The 21869-nt window shown below is 46.8% G+C and overlaps 1 protein-coding gene across 1 annotated transcript in view; it reads right to left on the bottom strand.

Moving 5' to 3' along the window:
• Positions 1-281: 281 nt before the first annotated feature.
• The window catches only part of LOC125758652 (cytoplasmic dynein 2 intermediate chain 1-like), a 48788-nt gene continuing 27200 nt past the window's right edge, over positions 282-21869 (bottom strand). The window contains exons 7-12 of the mRNA XM_049416077.1: positions 19968-20052; positions 18225-18293; positions 15170-15215; positions 14719-14893; positions 9469-9526; positions 282-389 (exon numbers count right to left, since the gene is read on the bottom strand). Of these exons, the coding sequence (XP_049272034.1) occupies positions 282-389; positions 9469-9526; positions 14719-14893; positions 15170-15215; positions 18225-18293; positions 19968-20052 (541 nt within the window). The remainder of the gene's footprint in view (positions 390-9468; positions 9527-14718; positions 14894-15169; positions 15216-18224; positions 18294-19967; positions 20053-21869) is intronic.

Below are 21869 nucleotides of genomic sequence, written 5' to 3'. Positions count from 1 at the left end.
AGGAAGTGAATACAGACGTCCCTTTTTCACTTTCTTCGTCCGTGTCCTTTTTAGTGCGCTACAAGTTTCGCGATATGCCTATTTAGCAGTGCTTATGAAATGGTTAGTCGAGCACACGGGAGATTTGTGTGAACGCATGCACGCTCGCAGCCTCAGTAGCACTTTTACATTCTTGTCACGAGATAAACCGAAACCGACTTTCGACGATCCCTCCACCCGACAGTGTTAGCATAACATAACAGTGCGTCGAAGTTGAAAACATAAGTGTGTTTTATTAATTTCTACAGGTTCAGTAGCTTCTCCTGGATCTGGTCGCGACTCAGCTGGTGACTGCTGTCCGCGGGCCCCATCAGATGCACTTGCACTACGCCGTCGTCCATGGCCAATGCCTGCGAAGACGTCCAGTCATAAGTCATATGTTGTTGAACCAGCGACTGGGAAAGAATCAATGCTCCAACAACGCATCACTAGTGACAGATCGCTCGAGTCTTTCGGAGCAGAAAAATAAAATAACGAGCGCACGAGGGTAGCGTAAGAGTCGGCATAGTCGTGCGGACCTGGGAACGTACCGGGCAAACCCAACTGCCCCTTAGGAAACCAAAAACGTTCCGTGCGCGATGTTTATTTTTTCAACTGGTTCTTTATAACATCTGCGCTGCAAGTTTAAAATCCAGTCTAATTTATTTTATTCGCATCGTAAGGACGTGCTTGACCTTAATTTTTGTTTCTCCGTTCATGATCGGGAGAGCAACGAGATTCAAGATCACGGGCGAACTGGCGCGGCAGGTACATAAAAGGTCGACCATCGTCACGACCCTCACAATGGTAATCAATCGACGTCCAATCTACATGGGAACTCAATGCGATGCTGCGGAGCGAAGGCTTTACCAGCGACCTACAATTGGCCCTGTCTTTGACCGGCTGTGTCCATCTTATTCCTGCAGATTTCCTACTTTTGCCACAGCGTCCGATGCTCTGCCGTCCTCAATTGCGCTTTCTTATGTTTCTTTCTTATATAGCATCCTTTATCGTGTAGCGTACATTCTGTAACTCAACCAGTCACCGCTTATCTACACGGTGCACATTAATTGCATGGACTTCTCAGCTTTATTTTTGCCTCTTACGGTGAGGACAAAATAACATTGCTTGTCTTTGATTTCTCTCTATTCCATACCGCTGCATTCTTGCCTCTTGCCTTTATATCCCGGGTGCGCCTGATATTTTTCCTTCCTTAAAGCCCGATTACGCCTGACATATTTTCTTTTCACTGTTCGTTACGCAGTCCCCAACTTTTATCTAGCTTCCCTTTGTTAACCTTCGTGTTTCTGCTCATTATGCTAGCCCGACAGAATGCAAGCGGCGTGGTAAAACGCATGGAAAATTGCTAGTTGGGCTAAACTACTTGGCACGCATTCATCTTTAAAAGTTGCAAGACGCGCCTTGTCGTATCGTTCCCCCTGTCCCATCTTTTTGTACGTTTAAAAGAAGAATGCGCATGGCAAGTATTCCATTGCGATGCACACTTGTTGGAAGTGGCTCGAAGCTCTTTTTTCTCGCCACCTTCTAAGCTGAATAAAGGGACCCTAAAGTGAAACAAGGAATCGGTTCAGATTGATAAATTGTACTCTGGGAACTCTAATGTCGTTAGTTTCACCCTCATAGGTTTATTAATAGAGGAGAAAATCAAGGTCAAACTTTCATGTTTAAAGTTCGCGCCAAAATTGCCGCGCGTGACGTCACAGATTTCAAAGCGTATTTTTCGTATTCTGGCGACATTGGCTCAACGAAATTTCCTGAGACTTGGTATGTGAAGTCTATGTCCCCCTCAGAGGACAATATACTTCATTTTTAGCGATTAGGAACTATACGTTGGGCCTAGTAGACATGTGGTCACGGCGTGTGGTACGAGAAATTCAAGGTGGCGTCACCAACCACATTTTCTTTTTGCGCGTTTTCTCGTTTACCAAGCGTCTTCTCGCGGCAAGCGTGGCGATTTTGGAATTGTGAATAAGCACTTCACTAATACAAGAAAGATCGTTTTTCTCTTTAGTGTCCTTTTAAGCATCTCATGCGCCCTTTCAGAGACGGTCAACCATGGGCGTCGGCAGGATTTTGTCTTAGGGGTTGCAAACCCGTGTTGCATCGAGGTGGGGCAGTGAGGGAAACGCTGGGGTTGCTTGGAGGGGCGGGGGGTGTCAAGTGACCTTCTGTTGAGTCAAGTGCGTAGACTCAACACCGTAACCTGGAACTCAGATGGACGCTGGCAGTGGTTCGGCCCAAAGGTAGTTTGATTCAGAGTAGAACTTTATCGCTCTAAAGGAGCCGTTAGGATCCATTCTTCGCAGGACTGCCATCCTGTTGAATACCGCCGTCTGAGCACCGCTGTCAAAAATTAGAGGGCTTACTTTATGTTCTCAAGTGATGTCGGTAGAACCAAGCAACCCTTAACAACGCCTTCCATTGTCGTGCAAAGGTTTGCAAAAAGCTGGCTTCTCCACACATATGGTCTTACTGCGGCAAAGCCAGCTTCGCAAAACAGCATCCGTGGATATATAGAGAAAGGGAGCCCCTTGTTGAAAATCAGCCAACGTATAATCGTTTACGTGTCACTCTGCAGTGATAGAAGTGGAAAAGGACCATTGCAGGATGTGGGTATAAGAATCAGTAAAAAAAATGCAGGTCTTGTATTAGTACCGGAAAAAATACGTTCGTGCGCGCGCGCGTGGACACACACACACACACACACACACACACACACACACACACACACACACACACACACACACACACACACACACACACACACACACACACACACACACACACACACACACACACACACACACACACACACACACACACACACACACACACACACACACACACTGCTTTCTTGGTGAAGAGTCACAGTTTGGACACAGAACCAGCGCATGCAAGTAAGTTCAGGGTTATGCGCTGCTTAGATTGTCAAGGACAGCTCGTCCTTATACGCTGGGCACTCAAGCAAGGTGTGCGTCACACGGCGCCGCAGGTCATACAGCATGAACTTGTGGTCTGGCCATTGCGCTAAACATGACTATTCATTTACGCAGCGTTTAGTTTTGTGGAGGTGTGGCTGATAACAATTACCAGCCTTACGTTAAATCACAATCGCTCGAACAACTTATTGATGTCAATGACAGCGCCTTGACAGGGCTCTAGCGTAAAAAATAATTATGGGGAAACGACAAGGTCTCTAGTCAGTAAGCAAGAGGGTGCGTGAAAGCCTGCACGCACAAACCGAACGCAAGGTATCGATGATTGAAGTGTGATGTAATGCGAGGGTGTGGTCTTTGGCTCGGATCACGTGCTGCAGAAGTGTGCGTGCTACGGAAAACGTTTTAAAAGCCGCACGAGCAGCAATTGTACGCGTTCACCGTGATTCGGCAGAGACTGTGCTGTGGAGAGAGTGAGAGAAAACTTTAATGAACACGCCAACCTTTTGGCGCTCCTTTGTGATTGCATGCAGTGGAGGCCGCCTTTTCGGATTATCTTGCTTCACTTGTCGCCCTTCGCAGGAAGCGAAGGTTAGGCTCACTTGTTCAGACAAGTGTTGTAAAAGGAGGAAGAAGGAGAAGAAGAAAATAAAAGCGTTCAACAAGGGTCCGAATGCCCATCCAGCGAACTGGGACTCTGACTCTGACAATGACCACAAACCTGTGACAGATTGCAACTATCGCCGTAGTCGCATCCCAGCTATACAATGCCATGGGCGTGTCGAAGTTTCAATTCGTGAGCTCAACCTTCAGACGTGCCTCAAAGTGTTTTCTTTCACCATGTAGATTGGTTTTGCAGACACATTTTGTATTCTCGTGCAATCTCGCTGCCTTCTTGAACCGCATTTTGATGATCAGACGCTCGTCGAATCATAACTGCCGACCATCTTTCGTTCCCGGTCAGGTGTACATGTCGCAGTGTCGTGATGGGCTTTGCCGACTCGACTAGTTGAGCAGTTCAACTTAGTTACCACTCTCATTATCCTAAATCTGAAATCCGAATTCAACATCCTGATTTTCATATGCAAGAAACCCTTACTTTCCCATGTTTGTATTTTAACTAGGATTTGGAAATGGCCCGTAAATAATGAAACTATTCCATCTATTTAATAATTCATATTGATTCGGACGTAGGAGCTTGGGTATAATTTGCACGTGCGCTTTAAGTATTACCCCTGCGTTTTTTTTTTACTTTTTTTTCCCTAATTCGCGTTTCCCGCCGTGTTTCATTCTGGTCTCGAACCATAAGTTTGAATCGTTTAATTTAAATATTTTGTATATTTTAATTTAATATTGAAAACTTGGCCTCCTTAGACTATGTGTGAGCACTGGTCTGACCGGAAAGGGCAGCAAGCGCCAGGCTAACGCTGCCTAATCATTTCCGTCGCTGCTGACTAACAAGGACAATTTCCTATTCATCTTGTCTCATGCACCATCGAAATGTGGCACCTTCACCGCCATTCGTGACACCACTCAGCCTGCCGACGTTTTGAGGCAACTTCAGGCAGAGTCCAGATCAACTGTTCTTTCTTTGTTCCAGCAAAAGCAGCGTTGTGCAGAATCCGAGCATAGTTACAAAACAGTCCGAGCAGCACAAATGCAATCTGTCTTGGCATCGTTGCCAATGGTTCGCTTTTGAGGACAAAACTTAATTCGGCTTAGTTTTGTTTATTCAGAGATGTATACATATACAAAACGCATCATGCCAACGAAATTTGGCAAAAGGAAACAGGCGATGTGTGCTTCCCGACGAGGCCTACACTGCGGGTCAGGGAGGAGGAAAAAAGTCACAGTTTCGCCGCAAGGGCGGAACAATGAATGCGATAGTAAAAAATTTGAATGTCACACGAAGAACGACAAGCAGCTTGATACTTGCAGCGCGCCGCTGAAGCACAAAGGACGACGCCCGAAAAGAACGCATAGGCATGCACAGGGCAAGTATGAACTAACAACTGTCGCAGTTGTTACGTCTTTGTGCTTGAGCAGAAGTGGGGCCCCAAAAAGCTTGGGGATCAAGGAGCTCGCGAGCCGCCAGGGCGCATGCACAGAACCCAAGCCACTCTCACGCTCTTGTGCTCGCGTTGGTACATGACCCAAAAATCGAAAACTAGCGTGGGTCCCCAAGACGTCTTGGGTCACCGCAAGACTATGCAGACGCCGCGAGGGCCACGACGCCGTATGGCTCGCGTCCCGCATGATTTTAATTTCACCACGTGTGGCACCCCGTGCGTTTGCGCCAACGCAGCTTGCGTTTGACCCAGTTCTCAAGCTCTGCTGATCCTCCGAACGAAAGAGCAGCCTACCCGACGCAGCTTGGGTCCCCAATTCTTAAACTCTCTAATGGAGAATCATATGCTCTTAGATAATTCTTTTTCTTTTAAACTGTGCCGCGTGGAGTGACCCCCTGCGTTTCCTGCCACACGGGGGCGTCTGATGCAAGGTGTGCCTGGTGTGCCCAGTGTTCTTTGTTTTTTTTTCTTCCACATCATGAGTGAGTACAGAAAAGGGTCAATTTGTCGTGCGCGTCTCAAGGGCAGTTTTCACGCTGAAAGAAAATTGGGAGCGTTGCGCCTGCCATCGTCGACAATGAAGAATCAAACGCTCTTAGATATTTCTTTTTCTTTTGAACTGCGGCGCGTGGAGTGACCCCCTGCGTCTCCTACCACACGGAGGCGTCTGATGTAAGGCGCGCCCAGTGTCCTTTGTTTTTTTTCCCTTTCACATCACGAGTGGGTACAGAAAAGGGCAACTTTGTCGTGCGCGTCTCAAGGGCAGTTTTCAAAGTGAAAGAAAATTAGGAGCGTTGCGTGATAGAAAACACGCTCAAGCACCTCCGAGATTTGCTTACCACCAGCGGTAAATGGTGTATATAAATAACTCGCTGTTATTTCGCCGGCGCATGCATGGGGCATGGTTGAGTTGTCTGATGCAGCAGGCTGGGGAGCGAGGGGTCGATGGTTCGAATCCCCGGTCGGGTGCTTCGGAATTTTTTAGATGCGAAGCAGCCATGGCGGAGTTCAATTCGGTGGTGGTGGTGTGCGGCGTGACCACCCTTTCTGCGCATGCGCAAACCCTCTCCAAGCACCTCCTCTCCACTCCCCCTCTTATACCCCTCTCCACTCCCCCCTCTCGCGCGCCTCATTTTCTCCTGCGACGAGTAGGCAGCAGCAACGCCTCCGGCGTCTTGACGTGGCACGAGCGGCCGATGGTCGCCTCTGCTTCTGTGGCTCTAAGACGCGGGGCGCTCGTGCTCTCCTTCCCTCGCTGAAAAATCCCACGACGACACCAATGGCATGGACTGAAGAGAGGCAGACGCACATGATCTCGCGACCTTGCGGGAGTCGAATACCTCGGACGCCGGCAGTTCCACGCAGCGGGAGCTGGATGGAGACTGGAAGACAGTGCTGATTCTACGCCAGAGGAAGGCACAAGCTCGAGAACGCAAGAAAAAAAAAATCACAGCATATCCACGGAGTGAATGATGATGAGTGGGCGAAGCTGCGGAGGTTCATCGGTAAACTGTGAATCTTCCGTGAATTCTGCCCAGTACATCATCACCGACGTGAGATCGGGCGCGTTTATACTAAAGGTTCGATGAGTTATGACGACTTGCAGCTCACTTTAATTTTACATGTACGCTGTGAATTTTCATTGTTTAGAAAACCATTGCTTTAGAAAACATCTGGCGTCTTTCGTTAAGCAGCTGGCATCTTTTCGTTTTGCTTTACAAACATCTGGCGTTCTTTCGTTTTGCTTTTGCAAAACATCTGGCGTCTTTCGTTGGTTTATTTCATCAATCAACGGCGTTTTGAACAAAATTTTTATTGTTTAATCACGCACAGGAGAAATCTCACCAGGCACTACCTTGGAGGTAAAGAATGGCTGCTAATGGGAATGAGAGACAGAAGAAGTCGGCTTTTAGCTAACGCTGCGAATTTTTTATTGTTTAACAACCCACAGGAAAAATCTCCCACCGGCACCACCTTGGAGGTCAAAGCGTAAGACTGGTTACGCACTACGACTACGACTACTACGACTACGACTACGACTACGAGGGACGAACGGTTGCCGCCTTAAGGAGCTTCGCCACTAAAAATTACACCATCTCCCGCTCAAGCGAACGATCTCCCCGCTGCTTCGCATCCGCACATGGTTCATTTCAGCGGGGTATGGTGTAATTTGTTTCTTCTGCTTTATTTTTCTTTGTGCCTTTTTATATATATACATACATATACATATCTGGGGCATGACGGCGACGGCAAAAATCAATCGAGAGTGTCCATATAATTGCTATCGCAATAAAAAGGAGGAGTGTGATGAAGAAGACAAGGCAGGGAGGTCAACCAGACTCGCGTCCGCTCCTGCTCTGGGGAGAGAGACTGAGCGATGAAAACAAACGAAGAAGATGCTGCCAGGAGGTGCTGTCCGTTGCACGCCTACGAGCGATAGCTTAGTCCGGTATATTTTATAGTGACACTAAAGAGAAAAACGACTTTTTTCTCGTACTAGTAAATTACTCTTTCATGATACCAAAAACGACACGCTTGCTGTGAGAAGTCGGTTGGTAAGCGAGAAAACGCGCGAAAAGAAAATGCCGATGGCGATGCCACCTCGAATTTCCCGCACCAGTCGGCGTGACGCCATACATTTTGCCGATTCTAAAATATTTACTCTGACTTAAAGCAACAAAAATATAACAATTACATAGACGTTTGGCCACCTATGCGGGTGGCATCCTCAGTACACATTGGCATCAACTGAGCGGAGGTCGCCCAGTCCATTGTTAGTGAATGGGTCAAATCCATCCAAAGAGAATTTGAGAAAACGGCAAGAATTTGCTATGCAAACTAAATACAACGCTGTCAAAGCTATTCTATGATATGTTTTACATGTCGGCTAGGGGAAGTTTCTGGCCACAATCAGTTAAAAAATGTGCAGCGGATTTCACCATTATTAGCATGATAACTTTGGATTTGGCTCATTTCGAATTGAGACATAGAATTCAATGCGGTATTCTTGAAAAAACTTTTTTGAAATTCGGGCAGTGGCGCATTCTTTGCTTCGTCGGCGTCGACATTGCTTCTGTTCACGATGTCGACGACGTCTCGGGACCGATCTCTCGCCGATCTCTTCACTTCCACCAGAATCCATGATAATCCAGCTCCGTAAGGGCAAAAAAAAATAAATAAAACTTGCACAAACACCCAGAAAACAGGCAGAGTAGTCAGGCTAGGTGGGAAATCACACGGAGGCTTCCACGTTCGCCGAATCACGTGATCGCCGAAGCGCTCTACTATCGGCATACTGGATTTGACTCATTTCGATCCATACAGCGCATGGATCTGGCTCAATTTCGTTTTGAAACGGGATCTGTGAGCACACGTAGCTGTTGGTATTTGGCTCATTTCGTTCCGATCTCTCTTTTAGAGGAAAGTTGAGAGAATGTACTTGCCAATGGAGCAATATTTGAGCTAGTTTCGGTTTCTGGATTTAGCCCATTTCGAAAAAAAACGCCACATATGTCCCTGTAAATGTCCGGTACGGTGCCGCTGTTGTATAATGAGGATGCCACCCGCATAGGTGGTGAGACGTCTATGTAATTTTGTTATATTTTTGTTGCGTTAAGTCGGAGTAAATATTTTAGAATCATGAACTCACCCGGCTTTTGGAACATTTTTTGCATACATTTTGACGGCATCTTATAGGGTCTACATAGTTCCTAATTGGTAAAAATGAAGTACATTGTCCTTTCTCATGGGGCCAGAGACTTAACATGCCAAGTTTCAGGAAATTTCGTTGAACCAATGTCGCCAAAGCACGAAAAATGCACTTTGAAATCCGTGACGCCACGCGCGGAGATTTCGGCGCGAAATTTAAAAGTCCAACTGTGACTTTCATTTTCTCCTCTATTATTGAATTATTATTATTGACGGTGAAATTAACGTCATTAGAGTTTTCAGAGTACAATTAATCAATCTAAACCAATTCGTTGTTTCACTTTAGTGTCCCTTTAATTACAATGGCTCAACAAAATTTGATGAAACTCGGCACGTTAAGTCTTTATCCCCCTCAGGGCACAACGTTGTTCATTTTGACCAATCAAGAACTATGTAGGCCCCTGTAGAAGCCGTCAAAATCTATGACGTCACAGTGATTTGGTACGGGATATTGAAGGTGGCGTTGCCTCCTGCATTTGCTTGTACCGCGTTTTCTCACTTACCAGGCGTCTTCTCGGGGCAAGAGTTGTGATTTTGGTGTTGTGAAGCGGCAATTCACAATAATACTGGAAAAAACGGCATTTCCTTGAGTGTCCCTTTAAGCGACCGTTGTGATTACACCTATAGGCTCATAAACGGCAGTCTAAAATCGAGCTCCGCTACCATCGCCATGGGCGTCGTTACACCCCACAAGAAACAGGCAATCAGAGCCTTACCAAGCAATGCTCGGATGTTTTCGACGCAGCCGTTCCATCCGCGTCCATTGCCAAGACTCTGAAAAAGAGAACGAATAGGAATAACGTGTTGAATATAGTTAAGAAGGTTTCAAGACTGCGATAGTAGCAGCAAGCGTTGTACCTGTAGAAACTTCCGGTCGCTTCATTTATCATTCTATAAAACACCGAAGCGGAAAACAATAGTATTGAGAACAAACAGACAATAATGCCACGAAAAGTATAGGGGATGTTATTTGTGGTGATTAGTATATAAATGTGAAGAAAGTAAAGTGGACGAAAAGATAACTTGCCGCCGGCAGGGACCGAACCTGCGACCTTCGAATAACGCGTCCGAGGCTCTACCGCTGAGCTACGGCGGCGGTCATCCTCCCGTCCACTTTATGGGGTATGCATGTGCATTTAAACATAGGAGTATTAGTAAGCGCCGATTGCAGCCATGGCGGCGAGTGTGGAACACTCTTTTTCTGCCTGTAGGCGTCACGTAGAACATGATCTTGCGAGCTGGCAGCTGACCGGCGCTGACTAACACTCCTATGTTTAAATGAACATATATAGCCCATAAAGTGGACGGGAGGATGACTGCGGCCGTAGCTCAGTGGTAGAGCATCGGACTCGCTAGAGTCACTGGAAAAATTTCAGAGTATCGCATCTGTTTTCCGCGCGCCGCCGCCGACGCGATTGGCTTACTCGCATCACGTGACCTCTCGCCGCCATATCCCTTCCAAGCGCTTTGGGCGCAGGCGCGTTTAATGCGGAGCGTGGCCGGACATTTCGCAGTACCACGGTCCCCAGAAGTACTTCATCGCTTTTTTAAACGCGTCATGCGGACAGGGGCGTAAGCAGACATTTTTTTTCGGGGGGGGGGGGGGGCACGGACCCGGTGTGCCACCCCCTGGCTACGCCACTGCATGCAGATGCCAGAAGAGAGTAGCTCACCATCAATCGAACGTTACTGGTGAGCTACTCTGGGAATCTCGTTTGCCGTGTGGGAAAAATTAATGTCAAAGAGCGCCGTTCTACGTGGCTGCATAGTTGCCCTGAACGAATTCGGCCTCCTCGAATAACACTCCTTCCTGCAGTGAACTACACTAACTTTGCTGGAAAAGATCCTATGCGACAGGATACTTCACATTTTCGGTTCGCTATGGTCAGCGATATTGAAAACTACATACCTTTCTATTTGCTCGGCTGTTTATATCTCGATCTGTTGAACAGATTACGCATGCTATCCGAGTTATAAGCGTGTCACGCACGAGAGCGAAATCGAAGATTTATTAAAATATTAACTGTTTACTGGTATACCTTGAAGGCAATTGTGGCATGATCTTTGGCATTGCACAAAACAGAAGCATGGAACTCTGTTGATAAACTTGGTATAAGGCAATGTTATCAAGCGTATTTTTACATTTGTTGCAAAAAATGCTGCTAATGCTGCATTGCACCGAGGGTGCCCTTAAAATACTGTATAGTTGGTGAGAAATGGTCACAGCAAAAAAAAAAAAAAAAAAAAAAAGATCCAACGCATTGAGGGAGTCGATTTTATGCGAGCCCTAGGTCTATATACGTACTGTGTTGCAGTAGCATGCGCTTTAAAAATTCCGGGATGTGCTATTTCTGATCAAAAGAACATAAAGCACCGTGTCGAGGAAGTTTTAATAAGAGTGCATTATGAAAAAAAAAGTGCTGCAGTGCAGAAACCGAACCCCAGCTGTTTACGCGCTGGCGACGCCAAAAAAAAAAAAAAGAACTGTTTGTCAGAACACAGCAAAATATTTGCAAATTCATTGCAACGTTGGGAATATTAAGGAGACAAGAAGTAGGAAACGAAACAATTAAGTAGTGATGTCAATAATTTTTGATGGCCTATTCTCTACGTATCGTAAGATAAGATGCACCTTACCTACCACACGCCGATTCGCCCGTGCGTTCGGCTGCCGGCGTTCCGAATCAAGACGTCGCGCACAACTTCCAATTACCGTGCACACACAACTTCTATTACACATGTCAACCAGTTGAACAGCAAGCACGGTGCGCAAGCAAGCTATGCGTCAGCAATCAGTCGAAGGACGCAATGTTGAATGTTCTCGATGTTCGATAACGTTCTCGAGTGCAGTGAACCTGAACACCGACTGAAAAGCTAGCGCAAACAGTCAAGATTCACCCAATGTCGAAGTAAATGGCATCTCGCACGATGTCACTGCGCTAATGCAACTATGTTTACAGATCCGGACCTAGCGAACACGCCCGGGCGTGACACGAAACGAGACCGATGAAGCCATGAAGAGAGTTCGCGAGCACATGGCAACATTCGCCGTACGTTTCATTAGTTGCACCGCTAACCGCGCAGTCGATCCATACCTGTCGGTGACTCGAAATCACTTCTACTATCCTCTTGAAGAAACACACACATAATGCCGTTCTGCCGAGCGCAACACGGTACTGAGGCTAAAACATCGGTCACTTCTCAACACACGCTAGCAACGCGCCGGACGGTCTGGAAGGGACATGGCCGCCGCCACTCAATGTTGCCCGCGTGCAGCCTACCTTTGCGGTACTCTGATTTTCCAGTGACTCTAGGACTCGCAGGTTCGGTCTCTGCCGGCGGCAAGTTATCTTTTCGTCCACTTTACTTTCTTCAGATTTATATCCTAATTACTACCAATAAAATCCCCTATACTTTCCGTGGCGTTATTGTCTGTTAGTTATCATTAATATTGTTGTCTAACAACGAAAAACGAGCCCTTAAAGGTAATCTTTCCTTCAAAGCGGAAAACGTGTTTTAAGTTGCCTCAAAGTAAGGAAGATCTCAGTTTACGTTTTCAGATAAAAGGAAGGCGCGCGAAATCCAAAGCTAGCTCTTACAATGTTGTGTATGGCTTAAAATAATAGTTGTTAGAAATATTTGGCGAAACGTAGGGAGAAAAGTGTTGAAAATCTGCGGGCTAATCACCAAGGCTTTTCTCCTCCGGCAACGCTATAGTAGGCTATGCCTGTAACGGTCAAAAGGGAGCCAAAATACTCTGAAGCGTCGATATTTTGTTCAAAACACGTGATGGACAGTTTTGCGTGGTCTGAGACGACTTACTGCTCTACCTTGGGACCTCCTTTTGCATACTTCGCTGCATATCGCAACTAACGGATCACAAAGCGACCGATCGATATTAGAAAAAAAATTAGAATGGTAATTACGGTCATAATTTCCATTCTATTCAGAATTACCTCGAACTTACAAGTGTGACTTGAATAGCAGCAACGGTGCTGTCACCTAGTTAACCGCAACATCGTAAAGGGTCATCGTAACAACAATGCGTTATTTTAGTTTGATTAGTTAGATGTTTGCGGAAGGCACAGCTTCGATTTCATATGACGTACGAGCAAAACAAAAGAACAAAAAAAAGCTAGAGGTGAGATTTAGACGCGATTTTTGCGTAAAAGACTCTTCTCAAATGTTTGGCCCGTCCAACAGAGAGGAGCGCCTAGGCCAACAGCGCTGATGCCGTTCATTCGCATTTGTGTTTAGTATTTGGAAGACAGAGACTCAAATAAAAAAAAACATCAAATAAAAACAATTAACGTTTGGAAACTTGGAACTGATGCCAAGCATAACCACGGTATAATTAACTGATTAATTACTGCGGGCCCCAGATTGGCCAAGACAGGTTAGCAGTAAAGAAAAAAAAACTACAAAAGCGAAAACAAAGAAAAAGTATGAAAGTGCGGCAGAGTATAGGAAAAGCGAAGAAAACACATATAGTGTCTCGGACGGTTTCTTTTTTTGTTGTTGATATGTGAGATGTTGGCGAACAAATAAGGGGTCGACTACTCCTTAGCTCTTACAGAGATCGAACATACAACACACAAATTTCGCACTATAACACAACGAGCAATAAAACATGGCGATTAAAAACCATCAAACAGAGTTTTCACAGTAAAACCAGAAACATGGATAAAAGAAAAAAAAAACACACACAGTCGCACATGTCGAACAACGTTCTTACAGTAACATCAAAACACAAATGATGCGTTGCGCATAGAAGAGACAATTTAAGCAGCACCATGATAATGTGAAAGAAAATGTCCCAAATGCAATTATTAAGGCATTTATGCTCCCATCACTTTGTCACTTATTGCATGCATGCCTTATAGTTGGATACAACTTAAGAAGGCAGGAGAGGCCCCACCCAGACGACCGAAGCGCGGCAGCCGATCGTCACCGCGACTAAAGAAACAGCCCCGCTCATGCACTCGCACCAGTTTTATCAGTCGGTGCTATCGCATTCCACGTAGTCGGCGGCGAAACACCGTTGGTGTATGTGGAAGCTGCAGCACTCCGACAACGAGCCGTCACACGCTAACACGAAGCGAAAGGCAAAGAACGTGACTGCGTCTTGGGCGACTCTTCGATGCTAGCGCGGCCAGCGTCTCTCGCTAGCATCGGGACGCTCAACTGCGTCGTCGCCAAATCACTCTCTATTGGCGCTCGTTAGTTTCATGACGCAGTACTTCACTTCACCGCACACAGACGGCGGCACCGCCCCGCCCCGCCTAGCCCCGCCATCAGAGAGCACCGTGCGAGAGAGAATGTGTGAGGTATATAAGGCGCGTTTGTAGAACCTCGTGCATGCGCGTCGGTGACGTTGTCGGTAGTGCGCCGGGCGCCTATCGTAACGGACCGAGGAGGTCGTGGGTTCGATTCGCGGCGGCGGAACTTTTTCTGCAGTTTGTTTCTTTCTAATCCATCAGTGTGCTTTTTACCAACGTCATATCCCTGACTGAAATACGTCAGTGAAGTCTTGGTGCCACCCCGGCATAAAAACACTTTCGTGTTAAAAATGGCATGTCGACCCCGATGGTATGGTATTACACCGTACGGTGAACCACCCCTGCTAAGGGAAACCTATTTTATCTGAAACGAGAGTGTGTAGTCATAGGCATGCGCACGGGGTGGGGCAGGGGGGGGGGGGGGGCAAAGTCTGCCCCATACATTGACTTAGTATGGAGGGGGGGAGGGCGCTGCGACGAACCTTCCCCAACCCCCCCCCCCTCCCCTGATGAGGAACCCTGCGCACGCCTATGTGTGAGATAGACGATCCGGTCTATGTGAACTACAAAAAACTATTCCCATTATGTGCGCTGATAGGTGCACAATTGTCAAACCTCTTTCCTTAACTGATTCCGCAACGACAGTCAAAGTGTCATAGCGGTCACTGCGCAGGAGTCGTGACGTACCTGGAAGAGGGAAACGTGGCGACTCGTGTGGGGCCATCGCTTCTCGTCGACAAGTGCCAGGTGGCCACCTCTCCAGCCGCAGTGGTGACGTGGAACTGCGTCGGGGCGCAGGGGCTCCAGAGGAGCGCTCCAGTTTCCGTTCTCTCCAGCGGGTCCCACTCCCATACGGCTTGCTCTGTCGACAAGGGAGAATACCAAAAATAGGAAATATGCAGCATAGCTGCGCATATATACACACAGGCCCCAATTATGGGGAGGGGGTCAAGCGCACTGTTGCCCCTCCTCCTCATCGAACTGGGCCACGGGAGAGTTGGGAGAGTCGCTCCATTAACAATAATAACGCGACTTGTTTGCAAGTCGTGCGTCTGCCGCGCAGGGCACACTCATTGCGTTGTTCGACGACAGAGCTACAAGTTTACTGAAACGTTTCTTGTAGATTACAAACACTTACCGTACTCGAGGAAGTGCAGTCTCAGAGCGCCACTCCTGCTCGCAACCTGCGATAGAAAGCGTATAGCATCTTCAAGAAGAGCAGTAGCGCGCGCACACATGCACGTAGAGGGAGAGGAAGAGAAAGAGAGAGCTATCTGTACAATTTCAAACGTGGAGACACAAAGCTGCATATCGCCAGTGGTGTGACAGATCCAATCATTCGTGCACATATGCGTCCTATGTAAGCGCGATTACATGACAGAAAAAAAAAGTTAAGGCAGCTGCGTACTAGTGGCGCCAAGCCTGAAGGAAGTGCAGAGCTGGGCGGCCTTCTTTGTTTCTCTTTATTTTCTTTCTTTCTTCCTCTCTTTCCTTCTTTTTCTCTTTTTCCGTTTTTTCTGTCCTTTTCTCTATTTCTTTATTTCTATTTATTTATATTTTTATTCGTATTTTCCCCCTTTCTCTCTCTTTCTATTTCTCGCTTGTTTCCCCCCCCCCTTTTTTTTGAAATTTTACACGTGGTTTTGCCTGTGTTACACCAAGCGACGACAGCATACGACAGCCCGGCCTCTAAAGTGCTCCGCACTTAAGAAAGTAAAACTGTGAATAGGGTGCACTAATGCTTATTATAACGTGTTAGAACACTATAAAGACTAGAGACGAACGACCAAAGGGGCTCTTATTGATTGAGCCGTAACAAGTTGAACAATGCACAACACTAATGCATTAACGACCTTGAAATATATCGGGAGTTTTCTGTAGGGAGAGGGGGAGGAGAAAAGACAGAGTGTGACAGAGGAGTCAGGTTACAGATACGCTGTGCTTTCGGAAAAAACACGAATAAGGAATGTAAATATGAATGTAAAATATGCACGACGAGAAGGAGAGTATGAACGTGTGCTCACGAGGAAGAAGGACCGGTGATGTGGCGACAATGCAATACAGCACTCCTGGGCCGCCCAAGCTGAAAACGGAAGAGTAATCGATGAGGGTGGCAATTTGGGGATTGTTGGTATAGCATGGCAATTGATGGTAGCGAAGGCCAAGGAAAAAAAACAGACACATTCGACACAACACAGCGCTAACTTTCAACAGCTGTTTAATTACTCGCTGATCCCGTTGGTCTATATACTCTCACGACGTCATACGTCACGTGTGCATAGCTCTCACAACCATAAACTGTAAGCTACGCGCGTACATCACAGACGTGACAACACCATATCATTCACCACGCGAGCGCATTTATCCTAGTTGCTTAACCAAAAACCGTTTATCGCCAACACATGTAATCGCGTTCTTCATCTGACAACACCACTGATGGGCTACTCACACATGCGTCCCCAAACGTCGAAATTCTGCTGGCCTCTATTATCAACCACGTCATCTCGCATCTACTTCTACTCATGATGGCCGTTAGCTCCATGTATATGGTGCCCAATAAATGTTTCGCTTCCTCCTATGCCTCACACACACACACACACACACACACACACACACACACACACACACACACACACACACACACACACACACACACACACACACACACACACACACACACACACACACACACACACATATATATATATATATATATATATATATATATATATATATATATATATATATATATATATATATATAAATATATATATATATATATATTATATATATATATATATATATATATTAATTTGCCAAAGTTTCCCAGTGTGGTCACCTTCGGGATCGGTCGAGGTGATACTGCAACAGAACAGGCTGCTGGGCTAATTGGTTATCCATGAACATTGAAAGAATAAGCGCTAAAGATTGACGAGCACAAAAAGGAGAACGGACAAAGGAAGCGCTAGTCCTTGTCTGTTCTTCTTTTTGGGCGCGTCAATTTCAGCGCTTATTCTTTCAGTGATACTGCAACCAGTTGTACAGTTTCTCCGGAGGTTTACTTAAATAACCATAAATGCCACCGTCGCCTCGCGACGTTCTAACAAGCACTGGCTTTTGCTCTAGTTATACAAACATGGTGACCTATATGGTTACAGTTTCTAAAACTTAAAAAAAAAGATAAATACTGGACATCAAAAAAAAAAAAAGAACTGGTGGAGAACCAGATACGCAATTTCCTAAGACTATGAGAATAGATGTTCGTTGAATCGTTGCATAACACAAAGCATAACATAAGTCCCTCAAAGCGTGTGATATTCACTTCCCTGCGTGGTCCTCTCAGTCACAGTTAAGGCTCGTTCACACCGGCGACTAGCAACGGTCGCGCGACTAATTTAGTCGCAAAGCGACTGGTAGCAAATGGTCGCAAATGGCCGTTTTGGTCGCAAAGCGACTGCTTTGACTCAGTCGCTCGCTGCTCGATTTTTCAGTCGCGCGACTGCAGGCGCAAAGCTCTGAGCCAATCACATGCGCAGGAACAGGACGTCACCTTATTTTACGGGGCAATGGCAATGCGAGCTATATACGAGCAGACGTGAATTCTATGTGGCGACATATATAGGTCGCACGCAGGTGTGAACATCAGTCGCTTTGAGTCGCTTTTTCACTTGCAGTCGCAAATGGTCGCGCGACCAGGGCTAGTCGCCCGTGTGAACGAGCCTTTATGCATGTACACTGCTCCGAAAATCGAAAGGAGGAGGAAAAGAAAAACGGAAGGACAGGGAGGTTAGCCAGTTCTCAGACCGGCTGGCTACCCTGTGATGGGGAAAGGGGTAAGGGGAACAAAAGATGATAGAAAAGAGATGCTACAAAAAGGAAAAAAAAAACAATAATACAATAAAGGACACTGCTTAAAGTCTGTCTCTGAGACCAGTTGTGCGCAAACGCAACAACGCTCACGAAGCCTTCCGTGCCGAGTATGGTCTCGGCCAGTGTCCTAAGACCTTTTCCTCCTACAATGGGCGATTGTCAAGTCTATCTAATAGTTGTGGAAGTTTTTTTTTGAAAAACGTTCTTAGCTGCGAGGAGACAATCGCCCATCTTCTCTGTGAGTGTCCTCGCTTCAGTGCGCCAAGAAAATCGAAAGACTAAACCGCGCAAGCAAAGAACACGCCCTGCTGCTTATTACGTACGCGCTGCTTCGGCTTGAACACCTTCGGTGACGTCCTCGCCTTGTACAAGTCCAAGTGAACGACCACTCCCTGCACAGAAAAACATAGTTGAAAGAAACGGAAATAAATCTGTAAGGACAAAGTACATTCGCGCGATGTCGAAGCGGATCTCAGAGGCCACGCAGAAAGTAGCGCCTGGTTGAGACATGCTCCGCCAGGTGCCGCAGTGATCCAAGCTGCTCACAATATTTCACTGAGCTTCGTCAAATATAATTTTCATTAATTATCCCGACAGTTAATTGGCCCCTATCTTAAGCCAAGTTGTGCTCCAATATCATATGTATCCAATATAAATGTTAACTTGAACCAGAATCGATTTCTTTTTTAGATTTTCTGAATATTAATACTTGTCCCTTATCTTAAACCAAGTTATGCTCCGATATCGTGTGCATCCAAGATAAAGGTTAACTTGAACCAGAATCATCAAATTTCGAACCGGAATAATCGATTTCCAGCAATCTAAGCCGTACCGCTTCGCGGTTATCAATAATTTGCAGGCATCCCACTTCAGATACCGAGACGACAGCGACGTGCCGCTCTATAATCACGTAACACGCGATGTTCCTGCTAAGGTCACTTCACTTTCCCGTCGTGTGACGGTGACCGGAAGATTTGCTGTTGCGCTCTTTAGGATTTCGAAACACGCTTCGCCGTGTACAAGTATATAAACTCCACATATTCACAGCATAGCAAAAACGAATGAGACGACCTTAATTAAATACGTTTTGTGAGTCGAGCTTCTGACTTTCATGAGATTTTTTTTAAAGCGGGTGGCTGGTATCCACAAATATCTGTTTGGAAAGCGTGAAAGCGTATACATGATAGCACAGGCGACACATTTCTACATGAGAAGCGCACATGAGCACACATAGTTGCTAACATTACGTTCTGAACACATAGCTGCACTTGCGCACCACATTTATTTGAGTAATTATTTTGCGTACATATGATGCCACGAAATAAACACTCACTCGCGCACCGACCAGTGAACTTGCCGGCGTGAAAGCGCCTCCACTAATAAGATACCACACAGCGAACGGCCCCCTAGAACTCCCTAGACGATTCAAAGCGGAGCACATAAGCCCGATTAAAGAAACCGTTCGATATATCAGATGGTTCGCTATACCCAAGCACACGAACAGCGAACTTATTTAAACGGACATGTGCGTTGATTTCGCCATAGACGAGCTTCTTATCCTCATATGGTGAGAATACGCGAGAAAGGAATCCATTTACTCCTGCTCCAGTTCATCTCATTTAGAGGAGGCAGAATATCGGCGGCGGCACCGCGAAAAGTGCGTATATAAGCTTCAAGGCGCGAGGCGGCTTCGAACTTTCAAGGGCGCTGGAAGCGGATAAGGTATATACCAAATGTCCAGTCCCTTACAATGGCTGCTATCATGCATAAGTATCGGTCAGCAGAATGCGCGTGTTCGTTATCGAGAATTATTCGCTTTACGCGGGTTCGTTATAACCGAGTTTCACTGTATAGTCGTTGAGATCTGACCTTGTTCTTACATATATATACACACGGGCGACATCAACACGGTTTAACGCAACCCAACCAGCCGCGTTCGTTTCTCCACAACATTCTAACTGCACGACGCGTACCCTCATATGCCGGCGTGTTGTCCTTCGGTATAAAGCGCCACGCGTGTCTCGCGAAGGTCAAACGCGAGCAAGTTGATCGAGCGGAGGACTCACAATGTCCGTGGTAACCAGAACGCGCGTGGCGCTCAGCTGAGCCGCTCCGAAGGTCCTCAGGCCGTCGCGTGCCTCCTCGTACGACCTGCGTGACAAGAAGCAAGATCCTCGAAGCTCGCTCTGCCCAGCCCGGTCCGATCCGGTTAACGCATATACACACATACAATGCAAGACCCGAATGACACGTCACGCGTGCCCGACAATACCGCGACGCGCTCTTTCGAACCACCCGGCCACGGCGGCGCAGTTGAGATGGAAGGGGTACGTCCTCGACTTGTGTAGTCAGCTGGCCCAACTGAAGCTGTAGGCTGCATGACTTCGGTGAACGGGGCGTATGGGAAACGGGTCTCTACATTAAAGATTCGAGAGTGATCCGAGCACAGGTGCCCCAACGGCCTCGAAACGAACGAGTCAGCCACCAGTGCAAATCACCGCGATGCATAGAGTGTGTACGTACAGAGAGTTCGCAGGGTTGCGGACGTGCTCGAGTGCGTACACGTCCAATCGCGCAATTTGCGTACGCGCACTTGCGCTCGCGGTACATAACGAGCTCGCATTCGAAGAACGTGACTTTCTCTCGAAGTATAGCGGGCCGCGGCGAATGAACAAAGGAGAGTGTCTTAAATCAAAGCGCGACGCGTGGAGAACGAGGATGCGAATTTCACCGCCGTGGCCTGTTTTCTTTTCTATCTTTGTTTTTGTTTTTATTCTGCCGAGAAAGTCATCCAAAGTTCGTTCCGGCACGACAAGGCCGAGAACATCGTGGATTATCGGACGTTCTTTCTTTTTCAGCAACGCCCAGATTATTTTCACGTAAATACAAGGTTTTGCGTAAATAACGTCGATGCACCGAGAAAGAGGTCACGAAGGTGATTCGCTGTAAGGTACACGAAGGCTTAGGGTTGGTTGAGTTTGTAACGGCTCAATTTTTATAGTTCTCACAGACGTACGCCGACTAAGACAAACAGGAAAAGCTGCTTTTTCATCATGTTTTTCTTCTTTTCTCTCTCTCTCTTTCTTTCCTTTTTTTTTACCGATGTGTGCTCGGGGAATCAGTCTGAGTGCACTGACAATAGACCGCGCGCGAATAAATGCGGACACAAAATGTACAAGAAAAAAATTCCCAGGAAGAAGAAACATAAAACCAGAGACAACATTTACAGTGATGCTACCGAGGACTTCTGATTTGGAGCAATTTTTGGAGCAGCAAAATTTCCGTTTTGGAGCACTTTGGAGCAGCAGAATTTTCATCTTGGAGCACTTTGGAGCAGATAATTTTCCATCTGGGAGCACTTTGGAGCAGCGAATTTTACATCCTGGAGTGCAATACAGAAGCATATTGCATTAACATTCAAGCACCTGAGCATTATTATGGGGCTCTTATGAAGGCTAGAAATATTTCGATTCATTGCAAATCTCATGGAAAAAATCATCTCAGGAGCATAGGCGTGCGCACGGGGGGGGGGGGGGGGGCGCAAAATCTGCCCCGTACATTGACCCTTGCGATAGCAATTATATGGACACTCTGGGCGGATGTTTGCCTTCGCCGTTGCCGTAATTTCCGTATAAAGTCCAAATTAATAACATCACCACGCGCATTCTAGCCGCGGGTAAAAGCTCGCGAGCGCTGGCGACGAACGCGGCTGAAGCGGAGATTAAACTAGCCGGCCGTCTGTCACCGCCGCACGGACAGCGCATGAGATAACATCTTCCCGCGTGCGGGCCTGCCGTCGATTGCTCATCAAACAGAGAGGAAACGCCCCGCCCGTCTTTCGTAAGAAGCATGAAGGGACGCCAGGGGAGCGGAAGGGGGGGGGGCGCATCTTTCGAAGGGCGCAGTCGCTTGCGCGCGCGCTATCTCGAGGCATCAGGAGACGGCTCGTAAACTTGCTGTGCTCTCAA

This window comes from Rhipicephalus sanguineus, chromosome 5, assembly GCF_013339695.2.
Source record: "Rhipicephalus sanguineus isolate Rsan-2018 chromosome 5, BIME_Rsan_1.4, whole genome shotgun sequence".
In the NCBI taxonomy this organism is placed as follows: Eukaryota; Metazoa; Arthropoda; class Arachnida; order Ixodida; family Ixodidae; genus Rhipicephalus; species Rhipicephalus sanguineus.
This window is presented reverse-complemented; position numbering and strand designations above follow the sequence as displayed.